At 43.0% G+C, this 18310-nt stretch overlaps 1 protein-coding gene across 3 annotated transcripts in view; it reads left to right on the top strand.

The window, feature by feature from the left end:
• DOCK4 (dedicator of cytokinesis 4) overlaps nucleotides 1-18310 on the top strand; it is a 409136-nt gene that overhangs the window by 282538 nt on the left and 108288 nt on the right. For all 3 annotated transcript variants that reach the window (XM_026509569.4, XM_044387653.3, XM_026509577.4), the window contains exons 21-24: nucleotides 422-503; nucleotides 1552-1722; nucleotides 5896-6088; nucleotides 17286-17413. In XM_026509569.4, the coding sequence (XP_026365354.3) occupies nucleotides 422-503; nucleotides 1552-1722; nucleotides 5896-6088; nucleotides 17286-17413 (574 nt within the window). The remainder of the gene's footprint in view (nucleotides 1-421; nucleotides 504-1551; nucleotides 1723-5895; nucleotides 6089-17285; nucleotides 17414-18310) is intronic.

Below are 18310 nucleotides of genomic sequence, written 5' to 3'. Positions count from 1 at the left end.
GGCCTCCAGCTGAATATTTCATCCAGCTGTCTACATGGTCACTGGGGAAGAAATCCCAATTATCAATTATCCAGGATTGACCGTGGCAGTCAGACTTCCAGGCTCTTACTTGGCCAGAGGCCTTTTCTGTGGTATTTATGTTTACCCGTTGGGAAGCTTTGCCAGAAACATCAGGGGTCGATGGGATATGTCCATATTGAAGAGAATCTCAGTGGGAGGAAGTATTTCTCTCTTCATCTTCAAAGAGGGGTAGCGATGTTGGTGTGCACATTCCTAATATCATTAGACTAAGCAGTCTGACAGCAAACAGTGAGGACTGATGGGAAAAGAAGCCTCCTAGTGATAAAAGTGTTGGGTGTGTTGGCTTGTAACTGAGAACTCAACCAAGTCCACCTGCTGTCTATTTTCCCCTGTGTTTCAGAGATCTCATCAAAGTTCTCAAGTGGTATGTGGACAGGATAACGGAAGCGGAACGGCAAGAGCACATCCAGGAGGTGTTGAAGGTAGTGACACACTGGCGATAGCAGATAATGTCTAACAGAGCTGTTGCGTGATGATGCCTAAACTAATTGTTTTCCTCTACACAGACAGTAATTGGTGATGATATATTACTGGCATTCCAATTCAAGGATCTTAATCAGTTTATGCTCCTCCAGAGCTGATGAAATTTGAAAGAGACTTTGCCAGGCTCACCCACTGGAACTGCTTGGGGTTGAATCCTTATACCTCTGAGCTCCAGAACCCTTGGAGTGAAGTCTAGGGTTGGCAGGAGGGAGGTCTCGGGACAGAAGACCACTGATAGGCAGTTAAGCTTGGAAGTTCCCAGCTCTTGCTTCCAACCCCCTGATAGAGGCCATTTGAGAACGATTTGTCTGAAATGTTGACAGAGAATAGGGTGACTTGGCAGGGGTCACAGTGAGGAGACCTGAGGTGTTACTGGGTCTCACGGTTTAATGCTGCCCACGTGTCTGGGTCCTTTGTGCTCGACGGAGATGCGAACACTTCACTTGCAAACGTGTTCTTGAAGAACACAGGTTCTTAAAGGAATTGTCCGGTAGCTGCTCTGAGAGTCCTCTCATGTCCTGTCGTTGAGTGCCACTCTGTTTGATGCCCGTAGATGAAAGTAGACACGTATGCATTTTTAAAAGCAAGTGTTTTCCTAATGATAAATTTATCACCTTGGTCTGATGGAAGGTGAAATCCTAAGTGGCAAGAGCACCTGCCAGCAAAGCACAGTAATTTTTGAGAAACAGACCAGTATCTCTCTGCTAACTAAAAGTAAAAAGCTACCTGAGGATCAGAAGCATTTCGAGTTCAGACCTCTTGAGAATTACAAGGAATTTTCAAATTATCTATACATTTTTCTCTCATTAGCATCAGAGAGAAATGGCTCTTCCCCGAGAAGTAAATACTGTTTGAAAACCTCATGGGGTCTTAGCACTGAAATCAATAATTTAAAAATCTAATGTTGTCCCATGGTTTTTATGCCATGTCATTGTTAAATACTCTCGGTTTCCTTTGAGACTAACTTTTAAAACCTTTCGTTTTAAGGCACAAGAGTATATTTTTAAGTATATAGTGCAATCTCGAAGGCTCTTCTCCCTCGCCACCGGTGGACAAAACGAAGAGGAATTCCGCTGCTGCATTCAGGAGCTCCTTATGTCGGTCCGTTTCTTCCTCTCTCAAGAGAGCAAAGGGTCAGGAGCGTTGTCTCAGTCACAGGTAATGTTTGCTCATCTCCGCTCGGTAGAGCAGACAGGAGTCCGGGTTCTTCGTGCTTACGTCACAGCAGCAGCGCATGTTTTCTCCGCGAGAGCTCCATCGCTCCAGTTGACATATGCAGCACAAGCGACTTTGCAGACTTTTTAGAAGCTCCCCTCACTTCTGAGCACCAGCAGAGCAGAAGCTAGGTTGCCTTTCCTCCAGCTGTTCTCACTGTCCTTGGGGAGGCTGTTGGTCAGCCTGGATTTCGGTTCCCAAAACACATGCCGAGGAGCAGACAGGCCGTCACCGTCAGCCTGGGGGAAGGAAGTTCACTGGAGCCCGCTCGTTACTGTTGTTTACCCCAAGCCTTGCGCTGCGTTGTTACCTGTCAGCTTGAGACTCATTGTATTGGACTTGGCTAAACTGCATGTTGTTTTGTTTTATTTAACTTGACCCGAGCCGTCCTGGGGCTGATCTTATATGACCAGTACGGAGCGGCTGTTGCCAAATGCCATTACCTGGAGTAGCTCCGTGGGTTTTGTTTAAGAACAGGATTTATCCCCTTTCCAAGTAGCACGGCCCTGAGTGTGTTCTGAGCAATCATTCTCAGTATCTTACTCTGCATTTTCTTAATCCTTCCGATACACTTTCAGTTCTGATGACTTGCTTAAAAACCTGTCCGTTTGGAGAAGCAGCCTCTTTGCTGCCATCCCCTGGAGACTAGAGACTTGTAATCATTGAGAATTAGGGGAGAAAAAATGGAAGGTTAGAAGACAAAATTAACTAGAACCCTTAGAGTATCATTATAGTTTGGCGCCATTTGACATTTGGAAGGCATAACATGTAACGGTAAAACACCAGAAATGGACCAACCCTCCGATAATAGGGCTGTGCTTTTTCTGACTTTTGGGTGCTATTCCTTTTCATCTTTTCTCTACACAAGTGGACCAGTCTTACATCTGGGCAAGGATACAGTTCAGGCTCTTCTAATGACATTTTGACCTCTGTTGCCAGCGGCACAATCCCTGCACTTGAGGAACTTGCCAGATACCTCAAAGTCCAACTGCTCACTAGCTAAACCCTGCTTCGCAGTTGATACTTGAAAAGGATAAATGCAACAAGCTAATCATTTATTCCTTTAGATCAAAGTTCTCAGAAACTAGTCAGAAAAGTAGTTCTCACTACTTTTATAAAAGCTCTCGTATTCGAGATTTTTTATCTTAAACCTTTACTGGTTGTAGGGACAAAACATACCTAATTCACATCTGAAAAATATTCTCTTACTTTGAAGAGTAACCTTAAGTCATAGTTTCTCAATGACATGCCTTCCTAGGGACTCAAGAGGTTTTTTCCCTTCTATAAAGTTCGAGAAATATTCTTTTTCCTTAGTCATGTTTCCACTGCATCGTGGTAGTTGCCCTGAGATGACACGGGCCCATGAGATGTGATTGTTTTCTTTTAGGTTGGTGCTAAGAGAATTCATAGAAAATGACGAAGTGGTTAGTTTTCTTTATTAAGCAAAAAGGACTCTGTCCCTCTGTGTTTTGGGACAAAGGGGAATACTCTAGACCTTTTCTTATTCCAAGCTCCCTTTTGACCCCACACCTTCATAGCTCTCTTTTCTAAGAAGGAGTGTGTCACTAATCTGATTGACCCTGAGTATGACTTTTCCGTTGCTGCATAACAAATAACCGTGTGCTTAATGGCTTTAAATAACATCCGTTTATTAGTTCACAGTTCTGTGCACAAGAAGGGCTGATTGAGTTTTTTGCTTAGGGTCTCCTACAGCCAAAATCAAGGTGTTGGCCTTGATGGCTTATTTGGAAGTTCTGGGGAAGAATTCACTTTCAGAATCTCTCAAGTGTTCATAAGACTGAGATTTCCTATTTCCTTGCTTGGTTTTGGCAAGGGGTTGGAGGAGAGGAGGGGTGTTCTCAGCTCCGAGAGCCCATTTGCATTCCTTGGTATGTGGCCCCTCCATCCTCAAAGCCAGCAACAGTATGCCAGATCCTTCTCATGCTTCAAATCTCTCTGAGTTCTCCCACCATGAGCTAGAAAAAACTTCTGCTTTAAAGGGTCATGTCGTCAGGTCAGGCCCATGTGGATAATCTCCATATTTTTTAAGATCAACTCATTAGTAACCTTCATTATACCTGCAAAATCCCTTTTGCCATGTAACATAACTTAGCCACAGGGACAACACCGAGGGAAAAAAGGTCTTGGGGTCATCTTAGGATTCTGCCTGTCACTTCCAGAGCCAAGGATATCCACCAGTCCGAGTCTTACTGTTGGGTTGCCTTAAAGACAAAAACCCAGTTTCCTTGCTGTCTTTTGCATTTTTCATCGTGGGCTACGACTCAGGGCAAATTCTATCTTCTGGAGGCAGAGCAGCCATCCCAGAAAACCTTCATGTTGGATCAGTTTATAGTGCCCCACAGATGGGGTCGTCCTTGTTCTCCCGGGATGCTCATTGAGTCCTCCCGCCCTAAACCCAGCTCACTAGTGACTGTCTTTCGGAGCCCTGCCCAACAGGACTGGCAGCTCACTCAGCTGCTGGAGCTGTGGCTCCTGGTTTCCCCGTCCACAGACAGATCCCTACCCTGGATCCCCAAGAGCAGAAGTGGAATGTCAGAAGGAGTTGAGGTCCAAGACCCTGCTGCAAATTCCTAATAATTCTCCATTTGTCTTGGCTATCAGGAAGGTCAAAACAAAATTAGGCTTTTCTTGTTATTTGCAGTAAAACTCCTTAACTTAGATATCTTGGTCCAACTGTCTTTCTGGCCTTATCACAAGGTGTTTGTGCCTTTATCCTTTTTAATACATGTATCTTCACTGCAGGTACATCCAAATATGTTTTTGACGTAAAGAGGTATAAATAAAGAATTAAGCAATAAATGAAAAGATTCCTGAGCAAAATCAGCATAGTAGACTTTTCAGTAATCAGAAAGCTGGGCTCATTTTATTGTATTTTATTTCCTTAATTTCATCTGTATGACTCAGCTCTTTGCTGAGAAATGAAGGTTATATAAATGTAGTCTTTAACAGGGAATACCGAGTTATTAATTTTAAATGCATTCAAGTAAATCTATAATGTTTAAGAGTCAAGGAGCACATAGCTGTTGACTGTAGCCCCTGAAGCATTTTGATGGTTCTGGCGTCAAAAACAGGTCTGGCTCTTCTGGATATTTCTGCTGCTGCTGTACAGATAAATGCCAAAACCCATGAATTTGAATTTGAGTCTGTGTTTGAATCATCAGCACATGTAGACTCGACCTACTTTCTGCTGGTGTCAGATCTCATTGGTAAGCCAGCTAGCACTTGAATATTAGCATATTAGAAACATGTGCCTCCTTCCCCCACTTCGTAGACTTGAGGCTCGTCGACGCTTCCTTCCATTGCCCTCCTTTTGTGGAATTTAAAAGACTGGGTTTGTTTTGATGTACAATCCTAGCCCAATGTGTGCCCCTTAGGATTTGATACTAGCACTCTTTTTTTCCTTAAGGAAATGGTTATCAGGCTTCTTCACTTACATAAAGAATATTGTTCTGAGTACACAGAGTGCTGGGGTTACAATAAATCTCAAAAGAACCTAAAGGTTTGTTATAATGATCTTTTGATTTTACAGGTGGTAAAACTGAAACCCATGGGGCTAAAGTGACTTGTCCAAGGTCACAGAGTTGATTAGAGGCCAAGCTAGTAGTACATATAATCTGGGCCTTCTGGTTCCCTGTCTTGTTTTTTTCTTTAACCATAACTTCAGTACTTTCGGGAATCAGTGTGTTTGGTTCCTTCAAGGTAAATGAGATTTAGATGAGCTCTTCAGAAACCTTCTCCAGAAAGAAAGGAAATAGAAGTGACTGCATTCCAGGTCTTGCTGGAGCATTCTTTCCATTTGATCATGCTGCGTTTTGCTGATTCTGTGCAATTTTTTGCCAATCATTTTGCTAATGCCAGTGATTTTCCAGAATTTCCCAGTTTCATTACATTGCATCCTTGCACATTTTAAGACATGGTTGTATTGTTGCATCTTTTTTTTTTAATTGCAGCCTTTTACCTTTAGGTACCAGAACCATTTTACATTCATTTTTTTAATCATTCCAAATTATTTGTCACAGTCTTAAACTCATTGACATTTTACAGCAAATTTCTCAGGGTCTATCTTGGAGCTGATTTAAATTTCTTCCTTTTAAGGCTGTGTTTCTGAGCTCCTTCCCGGCTGTGTACTCAGAGCTGCTGAAGCTCTTTGATGTCCGGGAAGTGGCCAACTTGGTGCAGGACACCCTGGGCAGTCTGCCGACCATCGTGCACGTGGATGACTCGCTGCAGGCCGTGAAACTGCAGTGCATCGGCAAGACCGTGGAGAGCCAGCTCTATACCAATCCAGGTAGGGTGGGGAGTCTCGTGAGTGAGCGTTGTTTCCGGAAAGCCGTTCCTTATCCCCGGTAGTCACAGGTCAGCAGAAGCAATTAGAGGAAGCAGAAAATGACTTTCTCAAAAGCATTGTATGTTTGGATAGTAGAGTGAATGTATTAAGTAGCCAATTTACAGCAGCATGGCTATCAAAGCTTTACTTCTAGAAAGAACAAAAACCCTAATGATTAAATTATTGATTCTAATCACAGACTAGTTGTGATGTCAGGCATGCTTATTTTCTTTTTCTTTCTTTTTTTTTTTTTTTTAAGATTTTATTTATTTATTTGACAGAGATAGAGACAGCCAGCGAGAGAGGGAACACAAGCAGGGGGAGTGGGAGAGGAAGAAGCAGGCTCCCAGCAGAGGAGCCTGATGTGGGGCTCGATCCCATAATGCCGGGATCACTCCCTGAGCCGAAGGCAGACGCTTAACCGCTGTGCCACCCAGGCGCCCCAGACATGCTTATTTTCTTGTCATAGGTTTTATTTATTTTTTTTTTTAGATTTTATTTATTTATTTGAGAGAGAGAGAGAGAGAGCACATCCCCATGAAGGATGATTATGGAGAAACATAACCTCTGGGAGAAAAAAAAGCAGCTCCTGGTCAGTAGAACCCCTAGAAGCATACAGATGCTAGTAAGAGGCAAGACCTCCATCACTGCCCCAGGGGGGCGTGAGGTTTGGCTTGATGTTGAATGATTCACCATTGGAGAAATCGGAAACTTATGTATAAATGGGAAGGCACATTGGGAATAAGGCTGTCTTCATGGAAAAAAACAGCAGGCTTACCTGAGAACTGCCCAAGGCGCAAACCATGCTCTACTTAAATTACCTGGGACCCCACACTCATGTTAGGGAAACCTAGAAAGTTTCTAATAACTCTGAAATTCTATGTCGGAAACTATGGACTTGGATAATAGATGGAGCATATCTGTATTGTCCAGTCGAAATATAAGATGTTAGAAGAAAAAGAAGAGTGCGGTGCAAATAGTAGGCTCCATAGATGGTGTCAAAGGACAGGATAGGATGTCTTAGATTGTGGTTAAGAGGAGAATGTGATTCTTACAAGGGCCGTGGTACATCTCACAAATATTGGCAGATTCTGTCTAACAGGTGGGGGGAGAAGAAGGAAAATATAAAACTGTATAGCTACGGACATGGGGGACTGGGGTGCAAAGAACCATATTAAAAGGAGTTCCAGACTAATATAACAAAATAAAAATTATAAAATAAATAAATAAAGATTTAAAAAAAAAAGGAGTTCCAGTGGTAGTCCACCAACAGCAACAGGTAAAAGTTTTTAAGTCTAATACTTTAGACCTCTACTTTTAAAAAAATGCACACACACACACACACACACACACACACACTTCCTACAACAGAGGAAAGGTTTTTGTTTTATTTTCAGGGTATTTGGATGCCCCACTTTTATCTTATAGCCCCAGAAGGAACTATAAGCAAATGATAGGGAATGGGTGAAAACATACTAGAAACTATAAATGGAGAAAAATGAATAGCATCACCAAAATATGGTGAAATCAGACTCGTGTTTTAGATTCAGTGTGGGGTATTAGTTTTGTATTGGTACTGGAACAGTTACTGCAAATGTAATGGTTTAAAACAACATAAACTTTGTATCTTACAGTTCCGTAGGGCAGAAGTCCAAAATGCTTCTCCCTGGGCTAAAATTAAGGTGATTAAGGTGTCCGCAGAGCTGCATTCCTTTGTGGAGGGTCTAGGAAAGGATCTGTTTTCTTGCTTTTTACAGTTTGTAGGAGCCCCCTGCACACCTTGGCTTGTGGCCCCTTCCGTCTTTAAAACCCTGCAGTGGAACATCGCCAGAACTCTGACTGACTCTCTTGGCTCTTTCACTTTCAAGGACCCCTGTGTTTATACTGGGCCCATCCAGATAATCCAGGGTCATCTCATCATCTCATCATCTCAAGACCCTTAATTTAATCACTTCTGTGAAGTCTGTATTGCCCTTATATATTCACAGGTTCTGGGAATTAAGGCCTGAACATCTTCGGGAGATCATTATTCTGTCTATCCCATATGGGTAAAGCAGACAGACTCAAAAGCTTGTTGTAGCTCACGTGCATATCAGAAGGGAAAAAACACTTAGAAATGTCTACGTTTTATTTATGGATTGAAAGTTTAAAAAATAAGACTCCGAGCACTGCATTTGTGTGAGTATATACATCTTAGCCAGAAGCATGTTATAAATGACACTTTTCTGACTTAAAATTACAAATCTAAAATAGGACAAGATAAAGAAGAGAAAAGGACATTACAGGGTGTCAGCTGGATACATAATCAGTCAAAGATCACACACTGAGTTTTTGACAGTTCCTGTTTCTCAGAACCTAGAGCATGGTGAAGACAGTTGCTACTCTGAGCTTAATTCTGATCAGCAAAGAAATGGTTAGTGAGATAGAAGTGAGAAGGATCTGAGAACGTGACCTTATTTCTGAGAGTTGATATTATCCAGAGAGAGGAGTACAGAGTATAGTCGGCCCACACTTTTAAGAAAATAAATTTCAAAACATTTTAGAAAAAAAAGACTAGATGTTAAAAGCTCCCCAGGAAAGACAGATAGTTCTAACAGTTGTCTTTGTGCTCGAAGACTGTGTTAGAGTTCTCCAGAGAAGCAGACCCGATAGAGGGTGTGTGTGTGTGTGTGTGTGTGTGTACAAGGTTTCTTACAAGGAATGAGCTCAAATGATGATGGAGGCTGAGAATTCCTAACATCTGCAGTTGGTCAGCTGGAGACCTGAGAGAGCCAGTGGTGGAAGTTGTAGTCTGGGTCTGAAGGCAGAAGACTGATGTCTCTGCTCAAAGAAAGGCAGAGAGAGCAAATTCTCCATTTTGTCTCCTTTGCTTCTTTTCAGGCCTTGAGTGCATTGGATGAGACCCACCCACGTTGAAGAGGGCAGTCTGCTTTATTCAGGCTGCCAATTCCAATGTTAATCTCATCCAGAAATGCTCTCACAGACACACCCAGGATAGTGTTTAACCAAATATCTGGGTACCCCATGGCACAGTCAGGTTGAGGCATAAAAACCAACACAAATCCCAGGGAGAAAAAAAAGCAGAGGAAGCCTGCATAGGAACCCGGATGACTATAGAATACTCCTGGTTGAGGTTAGATGAGAAATTAATACAGAGAAAAGACAAAGGGACACATATAGTCAACACCAAAACAAGGGAATGACAAAAGTCATAGGAAGATTCAAGCTAGGTTGAGTTGGGGGTCCGTGGGCAACCTGAGGGCTGGAGTCATTCCACAGCCAGGCAGAATCACCCCCCCCCCCCCATCGGTCACACCCCAAGGTCAGAGTTTAGGGCATCTGGTCAAATCTGAAGGCCAGCACTAAGATTGGGAATCTATGTAGATCAGTATTTGATGTCTAAGTCATCTGGGGTCCAGGCAGACACATTTAAAGTATAAAAATTAAACAACTCATTTTCACTTTCTCCTTACAATTCTATTCCTCCTGTTTCCTGAGGGCCATGAAAGGGTCTAAATTTTGGAGAAGACCACTTTGGCAATGACAGAGTAGTTTTGAAGTACAGAGGTTGGGGAGGAAGATGGAAGCATCACCAAAGTCATAGTCGACCCTAAGTTTTATCTGTGTGAAAATAAATGGCAACGTCTAGGCCCAATTTAAATTGTTTTCTTATCTTTTTTCCTGAACTTTTCAATACTGATTGGCATGAGCAAGCGCATTACTGGGGAATGGTTGAAAGCTGGGTCTTCTCATTTCTTCCACCTCACTCATCCACATCGACGCTGATTTCCAGGGGAAATCGGGGCCGGGATGTGTGTCCTGGTTTCAGTTCTATGAACAGCTGCACTCCTTGCAGCAAGGGGTTGGGAGTAGCTGCTTTCCCCTGGCGGCCCAGGCCGAGGACCCGCAGAGGGAGTCACTGTAAGCCAGACCCTGAGATTGTGCGTCCTACTCTCTTCCCGTTTTAGCCATGTTGAGACATGAGGACACAGGGATCTCTGTTTCAGCGGCCCCTCATATCCAGTAGACTCGTGGTGTCGTTCATTCGTTCAACAAATGTGTATTGTGGGCAGAACCCACACCAGGTACGATGTTAGAGCTGTTTGTAGCAAGTGGAACATCCAGTTCTTGCCCTCAGTCTGCTGCTGGTCTACCCTGAAAGCTGACTTCGAACAAGGAGTGACGATTGATAAGGTGCAGCAGTTGTGACTTGGGAAGGGAAGGAGGTGCTGTGTAGCAGGGAGGCCTGAATGAGAATTGGGGTTCATCCCACCTACTTCACTTGAGTTTGTGGTCCATGCGCTGACCCCACTCTCCCATTTGTATTTCTAGGCCATGTCTCCCCTCTAGGCTCCAAACCTGAGTAGCCATCTGTCCTTGGCTTCTCCACACACATGACTCACAGGCATCTCAAACCCCTGTCCCTCTAAGCCGGCTCCTCCCGGCTCAGTATATGGCAGCACCAAGCCCTAGAAAGCTCAGAGCTGTCCTTGAATCCCTCTTCTCCCTTCTGCCCTCCATCTCCACCGCTCCTGAGGCTACTCTTGGGCCTCCACAGCATCTCATATCTGGCGGTCCCCCTCCCCCCCAGCCTGCCGCAGTCCGTTTTGCACTGCTGTCTTGCCTGCATTCCCTCGGGCATGTCCATACTTGCTTCCCTTTCCTTTCTCCCATCCATCTGTGCAGCCAGAGTTCCCTCCCGGAAACTCACACCAGATGATGTCACTCCCAGCTCCCTTGCTCACATCCCCTGGCTGTGCTCTGTTTTGAGGACACAGAGGAGAATTGATCTTTCAGGCCCTGTGACCTCACCCTGCCCACCTCCCTGGTCGCACCTCTTAATGCTTCATTCTGCTCAAACCCACGCTCTCCTCTGCTCTCCGATCCCAGATGATCGCCCTTCACCCTGCTGGGCTCAGTTTAACCCTCATTTTCTCAAGCATCCCCTCTCTGCCCTGCTCACTCATATGTCTCTCTCATGCTCGTTTTGCTCTTTGCTTCTTGGAACAACTAACAGGGCTATAACTGAATAAAGAATTGGGTTTAGTTGTTTAAAGTCTGTCTTCATCCCTTGGTCCAGAAGGAAAACCTCGGAGGGCAGGGACTTTGTCTGTCCTGATCACAGTGATCTCTCCAGCTTCCAGAACTGTGCCTGGTGCATGGTAGGTGTTCGGTAGAGGTTTCACGAATGAATACTATGGAGTGGGTCATGCATTCGGGATCAGGATTGAGCAGCAATAGGTATTAAATAAATGGTGTATATTAAAAAAAAACTCACTGGAAAAGTGAATTTTGAGCTAAAGATGAACACGAGTATGACAACAGAACAGCGTGGGCTGGGGGAGGCCCAGACCAGAGGCCGAGCACAATGGTTAAAAGTAGCAAGTGTTCATAGCATCTGGTTTGCTTTAGGAAGGGCGCCCCATGGTGGAGGCATCCAGGGTGGGGTGAAATCTCGGTCAGAGATCATCCTTCGGCCTCTCCTGTCATTTTCCTCTGTGTTCCTGACATTGTCTGCGTGAGAACATAGCCCCTGCATTGTCTGCTGTCCTTTCCATTCTGAGTGCCGTCTGTCCTCCAGCGTGTGAAAGGCTCGTTGGCAGGTTTCCTTGCGGTCTGTGACATTGGCATTTCAGTTACTGCTGGCTTTGATCACCAAGGCCCAACCTAGCTCTGAATTCAGGTGTTGTGCCATGCCGCGGCTTCTCTGCAGACAGCAGCTCGCCGGGGCCTGATCGCTGCCCACCTCCTGCATAATGTGGTGTCCATTCCCCCCCCCAGCCCCGAGCTGCCTGGGAGCAGCGGCAGAGGTCCGCCTGCCAGTGTCCAGCTCACGCTGCGCCCAGGTGTGGAGAGTAACTGGCCGCCGTGCACGGCACTGCAGGACTCCTCAACCCTGCTCCCCTGTGGACAGATGCTGACTTCAGGGATCCTTGTCTAAGTCTTTGTTGGTAGAGGAGGTAGCGATCAGTTTGACTTCCTTCAAAATTAACCTCAAGTAGGAAATCTACCAGCTTTTCACAGCTGCTTCTCCTCCTTCCTAGCCCCACACCCACTGAGAATTACTAATGGGAGTTGGTTTTATCCACGCAAGTGCGTATGGGCAAAATAAAAAGTAAATGAGAGTCGCTCCTTTATACGCTCAATGAGATACATAATACAGTGAGCTTTGTCTGAGATGTGCAATATGCATGTGTTGACCCTGGCAAGGACAAACCGCATAACAGATTCTTTTGTTAAATGTATGGAAACTTAGTGTCTGTTCAACTGTGGGTTTTCTTTTTTTCCCTTTGGTCTTGCTTGATGAGTCCAGGTGTTTCCTTTTGAAGGTAAGAATTAGCATTTTAGCCAGTCAGCTTTTTTGGCATTTATCCGCGGATTGTATCATTTGCATTGGCTGACATTGCCTAGTAATGGAGAAAAAGCGAATCTGCACTTTAGGTAGTTGTACATTTCTTTTTATGCACACCACACACGAGTTCTTTGTCTACCTTCCTTTTTTTTTTTTTTTTTTTTTTTTTTTTGCAGTAGATACTGTCTTAACAGTTGGTTGCAAATTGAATTTTTAGAAATCAAATTCTGTCTGCAGGAACATATCAGATAAGCTTTATCTTCCTTCCTAATTAATCACCAGCAGGCAGTGACTCCTGTCCTGCAATCTCTTAGATTCTTTTCCTTGGTTCTTTCTGTCAAGTAATTGATTTGTAAATGAGTATTTACGTTTCCTGGTCAGGCTTACTGTTTAAAGGAAGCCTGCAATGAATTATTTCACAAGTTTGGATTTTCATGTTCTTTGTTGCCAAAAGTGAAGAAGGCGTGCCTTGTGTGATTTGTTTTAATAGTAAACCTAAGGCCAAACCCCCTTGTGTTGCTAAAGCAGGAAGAGAAACCATGCAAACACTGGGAATCGGCCCTTTCCCAGTCACGAATATTTTGCATATATTCTTTTAGCTATGGAAGTATCTTCTCATACTGGCTAGGAGTCTGCTACAGCGTTGAATTGAGTGGTGAGCTTGGCCATCCTTGCCTTCATTTTTATCTTAAAGAGAAGGCCTTCAGTCTTTCACTGTTAAGTATTCTGGTAGCTAAAGGTAGGCATTTCAGGGGCACCTGGGTGGTTCAGTCGGTTAAGCATCTGCCTTCCGCTCCGGTAATGATCCCAGGGTCTCAGCCCTGAGCCTCAGGCACTCTGCTCAGCAGGGAGTCTGTTTCTCCCTCCCCCTCTGCCCCTCCCTACCCCACCCCCTGCTCATGTTCTGTCTCTTTCCAAAAAAATCTTAAAAAAAAAAAAAAAATACGGGGCGCCTGGGTGGCTCAGTCATTAAGTGTCTGCCTTTGGCTAAGGTCATGATCCCAGCATTCTGGGATCCAGCCCCACATCGGGCTCCCTGCTCAGCAGGAAGCCTGCTTCTCCCTCTCCCACTCCCCCTGCTTGTGTTCCCTCTCTCGCTGCCTCTCGGTCAAATAAATAAATAAAATCTTTAAAAAAAATTTAAAAAAATAAAATAAAGGTAGGTATTTCATTAATGCTCGTTATCAATTTGGGAAAATTACCTTCTATTATTAGCTTCCTGACAGTTTTTATCATGAATGGATGCTGGGTTTTGCACATTTTTTTCTACATCTGTTAATACAGTGAATTAATATCGATTGATTGACTTTCAAATGTTATACCAAACTTGCCTTCATGATAAACCCTGTTTATCATGGTTATATATATGTGTATACACACACACACACACACACACACACACATATATGTATATATAAAACTAGATTTATTTTGCTAAAATTTTATAAGGATTTTTGCATCTGTATTCATGAGAGATAGCAATCTATAGTTTTATTGTCTTGGAATACCTCTGACTAATTTTGGCATCAATAATGCTGGCCTCCTAAGAAGAGTTAGTTGTGTTCTCTGTTTATTCTCTTTTCTGGGAGAATTTTTGTAGACTTGATGTGATTCCTTCCATAAATGCTTTGTAGAATTCATAGAAGTCATCTGTGCCTGACATTTTTCTTGTGGAAAATTTCTTAACTACAAGTTCAGTTTCTTCAATAGGTGTAGTGTTATTTAAGCTGTCCATTGTTTCTTGAGTGAGTCAAGTTGAATTATAATTTATGCAACTATTTATAAGACACATGGGTTTTAATAAATCAAGAATAATCCATCTAAATTGTTGAACTGTTGACATCTTTTAAAAAACCAAGCAGATTGGGGAAGGGGTCTAGGGCATTTGCAAGTGGGCACATCCACAAATAATATGACCATTATGGGCACATAATAGACAGTAATTTTGTGCTTATCACATCCTGTTGAAAAGCAAACACTCAGGACAATAAGCATAATTACTTGTTACTTTTCTAAAAGATTGAAATAAATACTACATGAGTCAGTTGCCTTTCTATTTCAAATACCTATTTAATGACAAAGTAGGGATAAATAAAAGACTTCCAGTAATGGAGGAATGATACTTATACAGTAAAAATTCACTGTTTATGGATTCAGTTACTAAAATGTATTTGTAACCTCAAAATCAATACTTGTGACACTCTCACGTTCATTTGTGGCCATGCACAGAGCCCTGACAAATTTGAGTAGCAGAACGCACACGTTCACAGCTGAGATTAAACTCGGTAATGCTCTGCCTTCCTTTCCACGCTCATACAGGGATAACTAGACGATGGAGCAGTAGGGGGCAGTGCAGCCCAGCGCAAGAACCTCCAGCTTTGGGGCCACTTGATAGTTTGAATCCCACCTGTGGCCCCTCTCAGTGGGGTAGCCTCAGGCAATGTCACTTAATGCTTCTGAACATCTTTTTCTCTTTTGTAACATAAAGGAAATAGAATCTGACTGGATGAGTTGTTTTTAGGATTTAATATTGTTATCAATATGGGATATGTATTGTATCTATATATATATGGCTCCTGTGAGACATGAGACGTTATTGGCTGTTTCATTGTTTCCAGTGACTTGTTAGAACTTACCCAGCGTGAATCACAAGAATCCATTGTATTTATCTTTCTTCCCTGATGAAAGTATGCAAGTATGATTTTCAGATGTTTAACAAACCTTGCTTTTAAGATAAGCCTGTCTGGTTGTGAAATAATACGTATTTACATGTTGCCAGAATTGATTTGCTAAAGTTGTAAAAAGCATTTTCGTATCTATGGTTGGTAAAGGAATTTTTTTTTTAATGTGTAATCTCACAAGTTTAGGAGCATGGGAGAGGAGATAACATAAAAATATCAACAGTTTTTACAAAGTTGAGTGGTAGCTGACAGCAGACAAGAGAAAGCGGACGCACACAGGTGTGTGGAGTTGGAATAGAGCCAAGGAACAAACTCATTTACTCCGCAGAACTGTAGACAGCTCAGGGTGGTTTCAGAAAGAATCAGGAATGGAGGATATCAGTTATCCAGGGGCACCTGGCTGGCTCAGTTGGAAGAGCATGCAACGCTTGATCTTAGGGTCGTGAGTTCAAGCCCCACACTGGGTGTAGAGATAACTAAAAAAAATAAATAAGCTTTAAAAAATTATGAAAAATAAAAAGAAAATACCAGATATCTGAAGATTAAGGGTTCTGGAAATATGAAAATTGGATTTAAAAAATCCTTAGAAGGAGTAGTTAGCGCCCTGCCTGCCCCCTTCTCTAAATCAGCCAAAAATGGGAAGTTCACTCTCCAAAGAAAGTGAATGAGATATGCCTAGATTCAGGAGATCAGACACTGCTGAATTTGAGAATGGGGATCCACACCATAAGCAGGACCTCACAATTAAACAGAGAGACCCCTACCTGCCCCTTCCTTTCTTGATTTCAAATGACTAAAAGATGATGATTTCATGCTCCCCAGAGAGGAGTTTGCCAGATTCCTCCGTAGAGAAAGTGACCAGCCCAAGAAAAGATGTCTCAGATTCTGAATTTTGGGGGTCCCTTGATGAAACATCTGGATGCCTTCCCTCCCTGCTGTGAAGCTTCACCAGTTCACAAGCTTTCCGAGGCACACAGTTGTGGTTTTTTTCCCCACTTAGCATTTTAGTGCTTTGCTTGTAAAGACAGACAATAACAATCCTCAGATACTTGTAGAAATACCTTTAATTTGAAAGCAGAGACCAAAATGAAGAAACAGAAAAAAGAACTTAGAAGAAAAAGATAATTCAAGGAGAGGAAAAAAAAAAATCACAAAATTGTCTGTGACTAACCCGAGAGAAAAATCCATGAGACATGCTGTAAAAGGATATCATTCAGAGAAATAAACAGGAGTGGCTGCATAATGAAAATACAACACCTCTTCCTTGCAAATGATTAGGAATTTCATGCTGGGAGCACAGAGCATGAAACCAAGCATGGGGCCCTTCCGAGCACAGGCACCTGTGTGGTGTCACATGTGCCACACACCTGCGACACCAGCCTTGGAAACAAGAAAGAACGCTAAGAAAGTCGAAGGGCTGGAAGATAAGGAAGTTGGACAAGAGGATGAAAAAATACTCGAGAAGATAGTTTAAGACATTCATAATGTCAGTGTAGTCAGAGCTCCAGACAGAGGACAGAAAAACTAGAGAGAAGGAAATAATCCTACTAGGATTTCAAGGCAAGTACCCAGAGCTGAAGGACACAAGTTTATAGATTTCAGGGGCCAAGGCAAGGTACACAATCAGGAAATTTTGAATTATCAGGAATTATTTCCTGAAAGCTTTCAAAGACAGATAAGCCAAGGTGAACAAAAATGGGGTCATGTGCAAAGCACTGGAAATCAGAATGGTAGGAAATACAAAATGTTAATTTAGCCAGAAATTGTGATAGGATTTGTGATAGAATTGTGATAGGAAGAAAAGAGGGTAAATCTATAGTAAGAAGTCAGTAGATGGTCGATCTCAATGAGAAATCAGAAAACAGCCAGATAAGTATGCCATGTAAATATTTGGAGGTAAAACAATTTAAAAAATAACCTATTTCAACATGAGAATCAAAGGCCTCTTGAACACAGGAATCATGGATTAGGGAAAGGAACCACTGTTTTTCAGTACCATTCATGTACCTTTTAACTCTGTGTTGATCATTTAACAATTACAATTAGATTAAAGAATAGATAAGGATTTGCACGAGGTTGGCGTGGGACTGCACAGATGTGACGCTAACGCTTCTTCTCTCTCCAGATTCCAGGTACATTCTCTTGCCTGTCGTGTTACATCACCTCCACATGCACCTGCAAGAACAGAAGGACCTGATCATGTGTGCACGTATCCTTAGCAACGTATTTTGTCTCATCAAGAAAAATAGCTCAGTAAGTAAATACAGGCCATAGTATGCAGTTCCCATCCAATGGCTTCTGGAAATAAAAATGTTAAAGTCTTCAAAGAAACCACCCTAAAGAGTAACGCTCTGAGACTCTCACTTTTACTTCCAGCTGGGTTGGACATTTTGCTTTTCCTCTGAAATAATTTTTTTTTAACCTTGTAAGATTGCTACAACCCCAAATAACCTGGGTTTCCTAAACTTGTATTTCGAGAAAGAACTGAATACCCAGTGAGAAAAATTAGAAATCTCAAAGCCTCCCACATGTGTCTTTAATCTTGATATGATGAATACTCTGTGGCAAGAATAAATTACTGCCTGCAAAGCGAAGTCTTTTTGGACCCATTCTGTGGAAGGCTGCATGGTGATGCTCAGAGCTTGGTCATGGCCCTTGGGCCCTGCCCTGCAGAAACTGAAAGCAGAGGAAAGCCCCAGGAGACCGATCGTATCTTGTACTGTAGTCATTACTCAGCCCCAGCAGTAATCACTAAATTGTTACAGATTTGGGAATTCCTGTGCACGTAACTGACTCTTGCTGCATGCAGCACGGTTGCATTAGAGGATGCAGGGCAAATAAAGAAAAGTCACATGCTTACGTATACATGGGGACAACTCTGAGTATTCATGTCCATGGCTCATGGGGCTGATGTGAAATTCACATGTAAAGATGTTCTGTTCTAGTTCTGTCAGTTTGCAGCTGTGAATTGGCACCGTACTCTTCGACAGCTTGTCCAGAGCAGTGCTGGGGCTCCTGTTTCTCTGCCTCCCTGCTACTGCTCTGCTACAGTTTGCCCATGTTTGTCACTCTTACTTACGATCGCTTTCTGAAGGGCTCCGCGTTGAGCTGGCATGGAACCCCAGTGGAAGGAATGAGGAGAGGGCCCCA

This window comes from Ursus arctos, unplaced genomic scaffold, assembly GCF_023065955.2.
Source record: "Ursus arctos isolate Adak ecotype North America unplaced genomic scaffold, UrsArc2.0 scaffold_3, whole genome shotgun sequence".
Lineage (NCBI taxonomy): Eukaryota > Metazoa > Chordata > Mammalia > Carnivora > Ursidae > Ursus > Ursus arctos.
The sequence above is the reverse complement of the archived record's forward strand: the minus strand, read 5'-3'. Positions and strand labels throughout refer to the sequence as shown.